The sequence below is a fragment of the Talpa occidentalis genome, unplaced genomic scaffold (genome assembly GCF_014898055.3).
Source record: "Talpa occidentalis isolate TD23 unplaced genomic scaffold, MPIMG_talOcc4v2.1 talOcc4.12, whole genome shotgun sequence".
NCBI lineage: Eukaryota > Metazoa > Chordata > Mammalia > Eulipotyphla > Talpidae > Talpa > Talpa occidentalis.
Window position 1 is genome coordinate 62,689,592 of NW_023601212.1, and position 12,905 is coordinate 62,702,496.

The 12,905-nt window shown below is 37.3% G+C and overlaps 1 protein-coding gene across 6 annotated transcripts in view; it reads left to right on the forward strand.

The window, feature by feature from the left end:
* Positions 1-12,905, forward strand: part of KIFAP3 (kinesin associated protein 3) — a 138,908-nt gene that overhangs the window by 66,194 nt on the left and 59,809 nt on the right. For all 6 annotated transcript variants that reach the window (XM_054693486.1, XM_037506506.2, XM_054693485.1 and 3 more), the window contains 4 exons: positions 4,922-5,030; positions 6,365-6,477; positions 7,446-7,611; positions 8,200-8,325. In XM_054693486.1, the coding sequence (XP_054549461.1) occupies positions 4,922-5,030; positions 6,365-6,477; positions 7,446-7,611; positions 8,200-8,325 (514 nt within the window). The remainder of the gene's footprint in view (positions 1-4,921; positions 5,031-6,364; positions 6,478-7,445; positions 7,612-8,199; positions 8,326-12,905) is intronic.

Sequence of the window (12,905 nt, forward strand, 5' to 3'; positions counted from 1 at the left end):
TTGCAGTTTCAAAGGGTGTTTCTTTTCCACTGGTGTCAGAACTTCATTGACTACAAGATATGAGTTGGGAAGTAGACAAAAGAGAATAATATTCTTGCCTAGAATGTTTTTATCCAGCTTAGATTTTTAAGCGAATAACATTATAGAGAATGGAATATCAAGTTAAAAGAGATGGAAAATATATTCTGTTGAATCTTGAATTTGGAATTTCCTTCTCTGTTAGAATATATAATCTTCTCTGTAGAATATATAATTATAGAATGTATAATCTCAAAAAATAAAATCATACTAAGTGTTTCATTAATCAGATATTCAAGTTTAATGGAGCTCAGTTTAATGATTAGTAGCACAATAGTGACTTTTTGAATATAAATTCCCTTGTAGTAAAATTACATACATAAAATCTTTATCCTTATATATAATACTTGAAAACTTTAACTGTGTGTATAGAATATCCTCCTAACCTTTCAAGAACAATTTTCATGCATGATTTCTTACCAGCTAATTTTCTAACAACAAACATTTCTATAGGAGGATTGCAGAACATTTATGTTCTGTATTTCATGAAGAAAACTCATACAGAGGTCAAGGTATTTTCAGTTTTTGTTTGTTACTTTTTCTCTTTAAATGTTCTTTTAAAAGTTCAACCTTTATAGGAATAATGACATTATGTCATAAACACCTGAAACTTTTGATATGAGACCGTATTTTGAGAAGGCAAATGATACTGTAAAATGTATTTGTTACTAAAGTGCTATCCAGCTTGTACCCTGTTCTTTATAGGGCTCAATTTTGACATATCTAGGAAAAGTTACCATGATTTGATTTTGCTACCCAGTGCCAACTTCTTTGTTAAATAAAAGAATAATGGAAAAAAGTCATGGATAAAATTGAAATTTCCAAGCTCTTTCAGGAATGAAATAGATACTCCTTTCAGAGTTATTGGCTACTCAGTAATATTTATAATACTGTTAAAGCTTAAAACTCACTTATTATAACAACTGATTAACCAACTTATTATAACAACTGATTAACCAACTTAGTAAATCAACTTACTCTATTTACTTTTAAATTATGGACTTTTAATTTTTAATTTTTGTTTAGTAAAAAAATCAAAAATGGCAAATGAATATTTCAAATGTGAAACCTAAAGTAACTTTTGGATAGAAAAACAATGGTTCAGTAGTTTTCATTTCAGTGATCAAAAAAGAATGTGGGATATGATCATATTCTTTAATTGAATTAGATATGTATGTAAAGGAGCTTTGTAGACTATAAAACACCATACAAAAGTAAGATAATATTAATAAAATATTGAACCTTTCTCATTTGGAGGTACCTATTCAAATCTAAAAACTGTCCAGCTTAAATTAAATACTGCCTTTCTTATGTGTATTTTATAGGATAGATTTTTAATTAGAATTTACTTTTGTAAAATATTTAATATTCAGAATAGATGATTATACGTGCCTCATAATTTCTCCCAATATTATATTTCCTGGCTTCTTTTATACTTTATTGAATCTAATTATCCAGTGTATTCATTTTTCCCCCTATTATAATCACTATTTTGCAAAATTTGGGTGCCAGGGCAAGTTTTTCTTTATATATGATCTTAATGGCCTCAGTGGTGAATTGTTTCACGTAAGAATACTTGGGGATAACCAGGAGTTAATGGTTATATTCTAGTAATATTTAAAAGTACACATTAACAGTTCATTGTTATTTAGACCTCTAAGATGCATGTTTTGTTTAAATAGGTGCAAATGCCATCCAGATGCTTATAAAAGTATTTATTGGTAATAGATTGGCCAATCAAAGTACATGTTTAGGTAGTGATGTCATGGTGTTATTTAATATTTCATCCTGGAACAGTGTACAAGAATCTTCATAGCCATCCACATGTTTTCTACCACAGTTGTCCTATTTGGCCCCTCTTTGATCTATGCGCTTCTTTTTAGCTGAATGCTGGTAAACGTCCTTTCTGACAGCCCCCTTTGCTCCTGCCTGCCATTATCTGCTGAAGTTCAGAAACCAGAGCATCACTTCAAACAGCAGAGTTAGGGAGTAGCTAGTCAGAAGAGATTCCTGAGGCATGCAAAGTTCTGCCATAATCATTCAAAGATGTTTGGGTAGGGGGTTGGGGGGTGAAAGAGGTGTATGGGAATACAGAGAGCTGTGGGGGTTGGCCTCTGGTCACTGGTAAATAAGTGAAGTCAGGTGCCAGAGAGTCTAGACATAGTGATTTCAGTCCTGGGTCTTTGGTATCTGATACTCAATATGGGACTTGTCTGATTGAACACTATTGCCTCTTCATTGCACTGGCTGAAGCCCTTTTAGTGGCTTCCTGTTAAATTAGTAAAAGATGACAATGGACATAGTTAAAACAGAACAAATCTAGTTTTAATATTTCCTAGTTGTCATCAATTACACTTACTTTTGAAGTGTCATGGATAGGACTCGAATTAAAGACATTATGTTACATGTAGAGTTTGAACCAAGCTATTATTTTCAAATGTGAATGCTTTAATTAAAATTGAAGTACCTTTCTTTCTTACTATGAAAAACTAATTCTATATCATGATATATTTCTTTCACATTTAGTCCTAATTTCTCTTGATTTGGAGGAGTTGAAGTTTGGATAAGATTTCAAACCATGTCTTATTTTTTAACTCCTGATTATTTCACCACAGTATTTAACATGAAAGTTACTTAAAATCAATCTTAAAACCTTCAGCTTCTAAACAGATTACCTGTTGCTCCATTTTTAAGGGCAGTTTTCATACATACTACAGAGGTTAATTTTTTTTCAAAGGTTAATTTCAAGTAAATAGCAGTAGTTTGCCTACTCAAAGCATTGTGCTTTGATGTAACAGATTTTTTTTAATTATCAAAAAGCTTCTCATAGAAGTAACATTTAAAAGAAATGTGTAGTAGGCTTAGCATACTAGTTGTCTTAGAGGACTGCACATAATTTTTAATTTAAAAATTATAATTAAATTTTTTTATTAATTAGTAATGTAATTTTTATTGGAAGTTAATTCATAGATAGCAAGATCTGTTAAATGTATATTGAATGAATTGAGTTTCATTTTTGCCATATAATTTTTTTGCTGTGTACTGCTATTAATGATTATTAACCTAAGATTCCATTAAAAGCAACATTTGTGATTAAAGAGCTGTATTTTGAGAAAAGGAATGATGCACACCAACTGCTCATCTTTTTAGTGTTTTGTAGTTTTCAGCATATACTGAATTATGTGAATATGTATATTTAGCTTTGCTAGAATTATATCTAAGTATTTTCCTTTTCAAGCAATTTTAAGTGATTTTGTGTTTTAAAAATTGGTTTCAAATCTGAAATCATCTTCTATGTCATCACATATAAGTACACTTGATTTCTGTTTGTTTAACATGTTATCTTTTTTGAAACTTAGAAGTTATTTGGAATTAATATAGAATTATGAAACAAGATTTAACAGAATAGGGCCTAATCAGTACCAGATATATACTATATAAGGCACACTTCTGGATTCATGAAAGCATTCTGATCTCAAAAACTTCTGATCTGAGAAAAAACATAAGAGATGGTCAGGTGTTAAATTTTATGATTAATTTCCCTATGTTGCTATCAATTTAGAGAAAAATATCATTGCATATATATAATTAGTTTTTTATTTGTCAGTAATAGAAGACTAGCTTCGCAAAACTCTATCATAACCCTTGTTCATTTTTCCTTTGTAATAGCAACTATCTCACCATGACTAATAGATTACTGCCAAATGGTATAGGTGACCTACCTTTTCCTGCTTTTCTGTCTGCTCTTTCTCAGATCCTTCTTCCCTTATGTTACCGAATAGAGTTCTTTTCTCATTTTATACTCATGCCCAAACTATTGTATCCAACCTACAGTTTTATTTATCAACTATATATAACAATTCCTAAAATTATATCTCCACTCACACATTCCCTCTAAACTCAGGTGTGCATTTTTTCTGAACATCTGTATAAACTTGGGCAACTTAAACTCAGCATGTCTAAAACCCAAATCAGTACCCCTCAAAATTTCCTCCTATTCTGGCTTCCCTTTTTTTAGAAAATGTTAGTGCCACTATCCATTTTGTTGTTCTGTGAAGAAATCTGGGAGCCATCATTGACTCTTCTCCCTTTACTCCAGCATCGAATCAATTATTAAATTGTTTTGTTTCTCTTTTCTAAATATATTTCTAATCCATCCTTTTATCTCTGTCTCCACTGCCCTACCTTCTCCAGAATCTAACCTGGACTTTTCTTGTATCCTCCTAGCTAAACAGAATTTTCGTGTCCCTACTTCAGTCTATTTTCTAGGCAGGTCTTTTTAAAACACAGATCTTATCATTACACGTTCCTTATTTAGAAGCCTTTAATGACTTTTCATTATCCTTAGGATGAAGTCCCAAATCTTTTAACATGTGCTTCACAACCCTGCATGATCTGGCTTTTGCCTTCTTATCTCTGAACACACTCTCTCCAACTATGCTTGCTTTCTTTAGTTTTTCAGAAGAATGTGCTTTCCGGTTTGTAACCTTTTCACAGGCTATTTTCTTTGATCAGTATGCTCTGCTTCCACACAGTTTTTTAAATTTCTTAAATGCAAAGGCTTTATCTAATTTTCTCTTGTATTTTCCACAGTCTTTGAAAGTTTTTATTTAATGCTGAGTATCTAGTAATTCATTAGCCATTTATTTTTGTTACTCAGTAAGAGCCTGCCACTTCTGTGTTTTGGAAATGTAATTGCATTTATTATTTCCAACCTACAATTTAAGATAACACATTGTGATAAAATACTACCAAGTTTTTTGTTTATTTGTTTTGGGTTTTGGATTTGTTTTTTTTTTTTTTTTTTTTTTTTTAGTAAATCTTGCCCTGTATTTTTTGCTAGCTAATGAAGATGCTCTTTGAATGTTCAGATGAGCGAATTGACTTGGAACTCATTTCTTTCTGCATTAATCTTGCTGCTAACAAAAGGAATGTACAGCTTATCTGTGAAGGTTAGTGCTTTGAGCTTCATAGATAACCTCTATTATATAGTAATTGGTATATAATAGAAAATAGATAATAACAAAGTAAGATTTATAGTCACTATGTATACCCTATTTTTAAATAGTTTTAAAATTAAAGCTATAATTCTTAAAGATCAGATATTCTGAGTTTAATTGACTCAGAGTTAATATTAAACTCAGAATATTCTTACATCATAATTAGATTTCTTACTCCTCAGAAACATTTTATAAACCAAGGAAGGTTACCCTTAATTGAAATTTGATCTTTAAATATTTCTCTATAAAATGAAAGTTTTATTTGTAAAACAGTCTGTTACAAAATGGAATTATTGTATATCTTGATATGGGTATGAATTACACAGGAACATAACATATATCAAAATTAATCTATTGTACACTTAAGATTTGTGCTTTCATAAAGATAAATACTGGATGGTATCACTTATATATGCAGTATAGGAAAATCAAACAAAGGGTCAGAAAAGACAGACTTTCGAAAACAACCCTTCAAATTGACCATAGAACTGAGACATCCAGGGCCTCCCCGGTGGCGCAGCGGTTGAGCGCTGGGTTGCGAAGCTGCCCGCAGCCTCGACAGCGCTGGCTGCAGCATAGGTTCGATCTCTGGCCTCCAGGCGCGGGCGCGGGTCCCACATGGCACGTAGACCTCTCCTGCCAGCCGCTGCTCCCCTCAGCAGCGTATTTCGTCGGTCTGCCTGCTCTGCTCTCCCCTCTGGCTCTGGTGAATTCTCTCGCCCTCCCGCGCTTCTGACTGTACCCAGTGCTTGTATAAATAAATAAATAAATCTTTAAAAAAAGAAAAAGAACTGAGACATCCAGAGGAGGAGGAGGAAGAGGAGGTGTGAGCAAAGGCTGGGAAGAGAGCACAGTGGACTATGGTGAGAAAATGTGGGTGCACTATGGTGACTGCACCTGAAGGGGGAGATCCTGTACTCCAAAACACTAACCTGTATGTTAACCAGTGGTACTTCAATTGAAAAAGAAAAAAAAAAGATTCTGCTTTTTACTTTGTGTGAATTGGGTTTTATTTGTTTGCTTGATTGAGGTAACATTGGTTTACAACCCTGTATGTAATTCAGAGGCATAGGATTATACCTCTTCAGATGCATGTCACCACATCCACCACCAAAACACCTATAGTCCTCCACTATAGCCCATTATGGGTTTGGTTTTTTGGGTTTTTTTTTTTTTTTTTTTGGTTTATTGGTTTTTTGGGGTTTTTTTTGCCAGAACTATAAATTTAAAAATCATTAAATTTAACCTTAATTTTATTGGGAATATTTTCTGTTTTTCTGTATCAGGAAATGGACTAAAAATGCTCATGAAGAGAGCTCTGAAGTTCAAAGATCCACTGCTGATGAAAATGATTAGGAACATTTCCCAGCATGATGGGCCAACTAAAAATTTATTTATTGTAAGCATAATTTTTGCACTTGTGTCTATTAAAAAAGCCTGAGAACTGAAGGTCTAGAGTGCTACATTTGAAAATACAACTCTTATTGAACTCTCATCAAATATTAATTCATGACTCTATTGTCAACTTCCTTGTAAGTTTAGCTCCTAGAAATCTCATCCTAAGCTTTAATTTTCTTTTTGTTGTTTTGATTCCCTACCCCTAAGTTTTCCATCCTCACTCTAGTTTCCTTGCCTTAAACTAGGTCGCCGTAGACTCCCCGTAGCAATTTAGCTCAGTATTTTTAAAACAAGAATCACATTTGCCACTTATTTTCTCTTTCAATGGGTTAAATTATTTAATTTTTGTTTAAAGAAATTATATTTAGGGCCTCCCTGGCGGCGCAAGGGGTTAAGCACAGCATTATGGAGCAATCCACAGCCTCTGCAGCACAAGTTTGACCCCCAGCTGGGGCCAGGGAACAACCCACATGGCGTAGCAGACCCCTCTTGTCTCGCCCACTGCTCCCCTCAGCAGCATATTTCAGTCTTCCTGTTCTGTTCCCCACTCTGTCTCTGGTGAATCCTATCACCCCTCCCCCACATCTCTGGCCTGTACCCCAGCTTTTGTATGCATAAATAATCTTTAAAAAAATTTAAAAACAGGGCCTCCCCTGGTGGCACAGAGGTTGAGCGCTGGGCTGCGAAGCTGCCCACAGCCTCTGCAGCACCGGTTTGATCCCCGGGCATCCGGAGAGAGTCCCACACAGTCGAGACCTCTCCTGCCGCACCCGCTGCTCCCCTCAGCAGTGTATTTCGTCAGTCTGCCTGTTCTGTTCCCCGCTCTGGTGCTGGTCAATTCTCTCACCCTCCCACGCTTCTGACTGTACCCAGTGCTTATATAAATAAATAAATCTTTAAAAAAAAATAAAAAAACCAAAAAAAGAAATTATATTGAAATTTGTATTGAAATTCTCTTTTTTTTTTCAGGATTATGTTGGGGACCTTGCAGCCCAAATTTCTAATGATGAAGAGGAAGAGTTTGTGATTGAATGTTTGGGTACTCTTGCAAATCTAACCATTCCAGACTTAGATTGGGAATTAGTTCTTAAGGAGTATAAATTGGTCCCATACCTTAAGGATAAATTAAAACCAGGTTTGTGCTAAGTATTTCACTTTTGTATAATCACTAAGTTAATTCTTTCTGTTGTGAATAAGGCTCCTATGACAGTATTTTGTGACCAATTTACTAAATAACACATTTTCTTCCTACAGCTCTAATTCTAGCTTCTTTTTCCCAGAAAGATAGTAACTGTCTTTCTTATATCTATGTACTCTTTTTTCCTAACGATGTTTTCTTAATATTAGTTTCCCTTCCCTCTCTTTTTGTTATGTTTTATCCTGCTTTCTCAAATTTTCATATATATCCTCCCTGCACATGTGTGCAATGCACTCACAAAGTTTTGAGACATTCTAATTAATGTGTTACTTCCTGTGTTATATATTATGATTCAGTTGTATTTTTAAAAGATTTATTTCCACTTCTCTTTTGCCCACCCCAACCATGAACTGTCATCAGTGAACATGGAAATTTGGAGAAAAGGACACAGGTATAAGCTTGTTAAGGATTCATAGGAACTGATCTAATAGCTCTCTGTTTTCTGTGCATTGAAATTTTGATAATATAAAAAGTGTTTTGATCAGGACATTTCAGTGAAGACTTTGTGTGTTTTGGCTTTACTAGGTGCTGCAGAAGATGACCTCGTTTTAGAAGTGGTTATAATGATTGGGACTGTATCTATGGATGACTCTTGTGCTGCATTGCTAGCCAAATCTGGAATAATCCCTGCACTCATTGAATTGCTAAATGGTAAATTATAATTTACCTTAATTTATTTTTATGCTACTATATAAGGAAGTTGGTTATTAAACTTTTAAATATAGACTGTAATCATGGGATATTGTTTATTTTGTCAAATTAATCATCTTATGACAACTTACACTATATGATTAAGAAAAGTGAGTTATGGGCCTCCCCGGTGGCGCAGCGGTTGAGCGCTGGGTTGCGAAGCTGCCCGCGGCCTCTGCAGCGCTGGTTCTATCCCCGGCTGCTCCCCGGCCACTGGAGGAGGGTCCCACATGGTGCGCAGACCTCTCCTGCTGCCCGCTGCTCCCCTCGGCAGTGTACTCCGGTCCTTCTGCCTGCTCTGCTCCCCGCTCTGGCTCTGGTGGATTTTCTCGCCCTCCCGCGCTTCTGGCTGTACCCAGTGCATGTATAAACAAAACAAACAAACAAATAAATAAATAAATAAAAACATGCCTCTATATTAAAAAAAAAAAAAAAAAAAAAGAAAAGTGAGTTAAACATACATATTGTTTGGGTTAGGTAAACTAATATCAAAGAGCTTTAGGTTGCAAAATTATGAATGTTGCTGTAAAATGAATTATGTCTAATTTTACAGGTATTAGCCTCCTATCATCAACCTTGAAATAAATCATTTCTTCTTTCTATTGAATTTTATTTTGGTTGAAATGGATCTCTTTTTAATATTCTGTTACTAATTAGGAAGGTTCATTTGGAAGCTAATTCTGAACATCATTTTCCCTCCTAATTCCAGGCATACATAGCGTTGTCCTTTATACTTTCTATAATGAAGGAAATGTTCTCTCATTGCATCATCCAACTCATAGCTATTGAGTACTTGAGATGTGGCTGTTGGGACTGAGAATTTGAATTTTCAATTTTATTTGACTACTGCAGTGGTTCTAGTTACAATATTGGGCAGTGGTGATCTAAAGTCTTCCCCTTTTGTATTGTTCTTAACTGCATACAAAACTTATTTCAATCTTTTGTTACCCTACTAGGGCCAAGTTCTCTAGGACCTTGTTTTAGTCTGCTCAGGCTGCCATTAAAAAAATACCAGAGTGGTTCAAACAACAGAAATTTATTTTCTCACATTTCTAGAGGACAGGAAGTCTTAGATCAGGTGGCTACATGTACTATGGTAACTCTTCTTACGAGATTACTAATCTTATGAGATGAGAACTCCACTCTTATGACCTCATTTAACCTTAATTACTTTCTTAGTCTATCTCCAAATGAAATCAGATCAGAGGTCCATTACACACTAACTATTACATAGTAGATATTACATATTAAAAATAGCTAATCATATAGAAGTTAAATTTACTAATAAGGAAAACCTAAAAAGAACAATCTCAGTTTTTCCTATACCAGGTATAATACATATCTACATTTTATATTTTAATAGTCTCATTTTGTTGTAACATACGTAAAATAAAATATGCAGCTGTAAGTATATAACTCAATGAATTTTCAGTGAGCCACATTCATGTTATTCTTACTTATCTACAGAAATAAAACATCATCAGCACCCTAGAAGTTCCTCTTTAGTCTCCCTCAGTCATTGCTACCTTCTCCAAAGTAGTTTCTGCCCTTTATCATTTAGAAATTTTGTTTCCATTAGTTTCAAAGTACTTTTGATTTCTGCTTTTAATTTCCTCTTTAATTCAATAGTTATTAAATGCCTCTGGCTTAGTCACCATGTTTTTTTCCAGTATTTTTAGTAGTTGATATCTTTGTGTCATTATTATCAGATAAAGAGTATTTGTTATGATTTCAGGCCTTTATAATTTTATTGACAATTGACTTCTGCCCAACTTACGGTTTATTCTTAAAAATGTTCTGTATGCACTTGAAAACATGTATATACTGCAATTTTTAAATGAAATTGTAGGGTAAAGAAAATATCAGGCTTTTCTGCCCTTCCGCCATCAGGATAGATGATGGATCCTTGTCCTGAATGCATGCCTGATGGCGGGCACCTGGAGTAGGGTGTGGGCATAGGTAGATGGGATTCAGCTGAGCTAAGACTGTGCTTTTAAGGGCGGCGTCACGGGGGGGACGCCAGCAGCCCCAGCCAGCAGCAGCAGAACCGAAAGAGAAGCCGAGAAGCAGCAGAACGAACGCTAGAGAGCCCAGATAGAGTGAAGACTTGCTGGGGGCTGGGAGGCCTGCCAGCCTCCCAGCCCCCAGCCAGCACCCCTGCCTGCCATATGCCTGGTGAACCCCAAATAAAAAACCTGCAAAACTACTGAGGACTCTGACTCCTCCTTTACCCGGTCTGCATGGGATCAGAAAACCTGCCTTGTGCCCTGTCCTGCCTTTACAATTGGCGTAGTCGGCAGGATCCATGCAGACGGGTATTGGAGCCCTCCGAAGACCTGGAGGGACTAAGGAGAACAGACTTTGCCTGTGACGACGCTGGAGGCACCATGGCGGTATAGAAGATGGATACGTCCACGAGCTACAGGATGAGACCTGGCGTGAAGGAGACGCCCGAAAGGACCAGCCAACGACACCGGAAAGGACCAGCCAACGACACCGGATAGGACCAGCCAACGACACCGGATAGGACCAGCCAACGACACCGGATAGGACCAGCCAACGACACCGGAAAGGACCAGCCAATGACCCCTGAGGCAGCAGGCCATTGCTGAAGCAGGGAGAGGCCAATGGACTGATAGACTGATGAACTGATGATTTTGGACTGACAATCCCGCCAGAAGGCGGAGGACCTTAGCAGGTTATGTTTATTTTTTGAGAATCTGGGGGTGGCCAGTGGGCCTAGATGGCCAAAAGCAGCCTGTGTATGCCCAGTGGCCAGGTGGAGGAGAAAAGCCAACTAAGGTGGCAAAAGCTGGTACTGATGCTAAGTTGAGAAGCCCTAAAGCGGCTGTTAAGCAGCCTGGGTATGCTGAAGCCCTGTGAGTCTCGTAAAATCACCTATGGGTGATGCCCTGCTCATTCTTGAGTGAGGGTGAGGAGCTGAGGAGCCCGTCCTTGTGGGACGGGTGGGGAACGTGGCTTGGGGTGGAGCCCAAGCCAAATGCAAAGTTTGGATCCCCAACCCATGTGCTTGTGCAGTGGGTTGGCTTGAGAGCAGGGGTCTGTGAGTCGCATGGGTGGCCATGAAGGCCGAGTGTTGGAGCGACTGCAGACAGAAACCCTGAGGGTTGGCGATTACCCCCAACAGAATAAAATTGCCAATCCCAGAGCTAGTGCATCCTGGGGGTGGATGCTGTGTGTGCCTTGTAGCCGAGACTACAGCCAGAGAAGGCCAGGAAGCCTGACGGCTCCTGGTGTGTTATAGCAGATGCCGTGTGTGATTTCCCCTCCCTCGTATGAGCAGTGCCTTCGGCAGCAGATTTGGTGGCTCATCTGCTGGTACCAATAATTGTCTTTTGCACTTGGTTGGTGCCCTGCCTGGACTTATTTGTGTTCTGTTGTATTTTGTTATGTTGTATTTTGTTATTTGATGTATTTGCTTTTGTGGGCCATGGCTGCATTGTTTGTTTGCTTAGAAAATTGTGTATATATGTATAGACTGTATGGCAGAAAACCCTGAGGGGGTGGACTGTAGGGTAAAGAAAATATCAGGCTTTTCTGCCCTTCCGCCATCAGGATAGATGATGGATCCTTGTCCTGAATGCATGCCTGATGGCGGGCACCTGGAGTAGGGTGTGGGCATAGGTAGATGGGATTCAGCTGAGCTAAGACTGTGCTTTTAAGGGCGGCGTCACGGGGGGGACGCCAGCAGCCCCAGCCAGCAGCAGCAGAACCGAAAGAGAAGCCGAGAAGCAGCAGAACGAACGCTAGAGAGCCCAGATAGAGTGAAGACTTGCTGGGGGCTGGGAGGCCTGCCAGCCTCCCAGCCCCCCAGCCAGCACCCCTGCCTGCCATATGCCTGGTGAACCCCAAATAAAAAACCTGCAAAACTACTGAGGACTCTGACTCCTCCTTTACCCGGTCTGCATGGGATCAGAAAACCTGCCTTGTGCCCTGTCCTGCCTTTACAGAAATGTTCTGTAGATATCTTTTAAGACTATTTGGTCTAGTTCCTCATTAAAGGCTCATGTTTCCTTATATATTTTCTCTCATTCATCTATCCATAGTTGTCAGTAGAACATTAAAAATCCCTAGTATTTTTGTGTTGTTGTCAATATCACTCATTAGCTCTGTCAGTAATTGTCTTAGGTATCTCAGTGCTCCATCATTCAGTGCATATATATTTATGAGTGTTATTTCTTGTTGTATTTGGTCTTTAATCATAATGTAAAGTCCATGTCCATCTCTTACTACCTTTATTATTTGGAAATCTATTTTGTCTGATATAAGTATAACTACCCTTGATTTTTCATTTGACATTTGCTTGTAGGATTTTCTTCCAACCTTTAAATCTAAGTCTGTACTTGTCTTTGGTGATAAGAGAAGTTTCTTATGAACATTAGGTTACACTTTGTTTTGAAATCCACTCAGCTACTCTCTACCTTTTAATTAGTGAATTCAAGCCGTTTACATTGAAGGTGGTTATTGATACATAAGTACTTTGTGCCATTTTGTTGTGTTTTTAAATTTGTTTTCCTTTT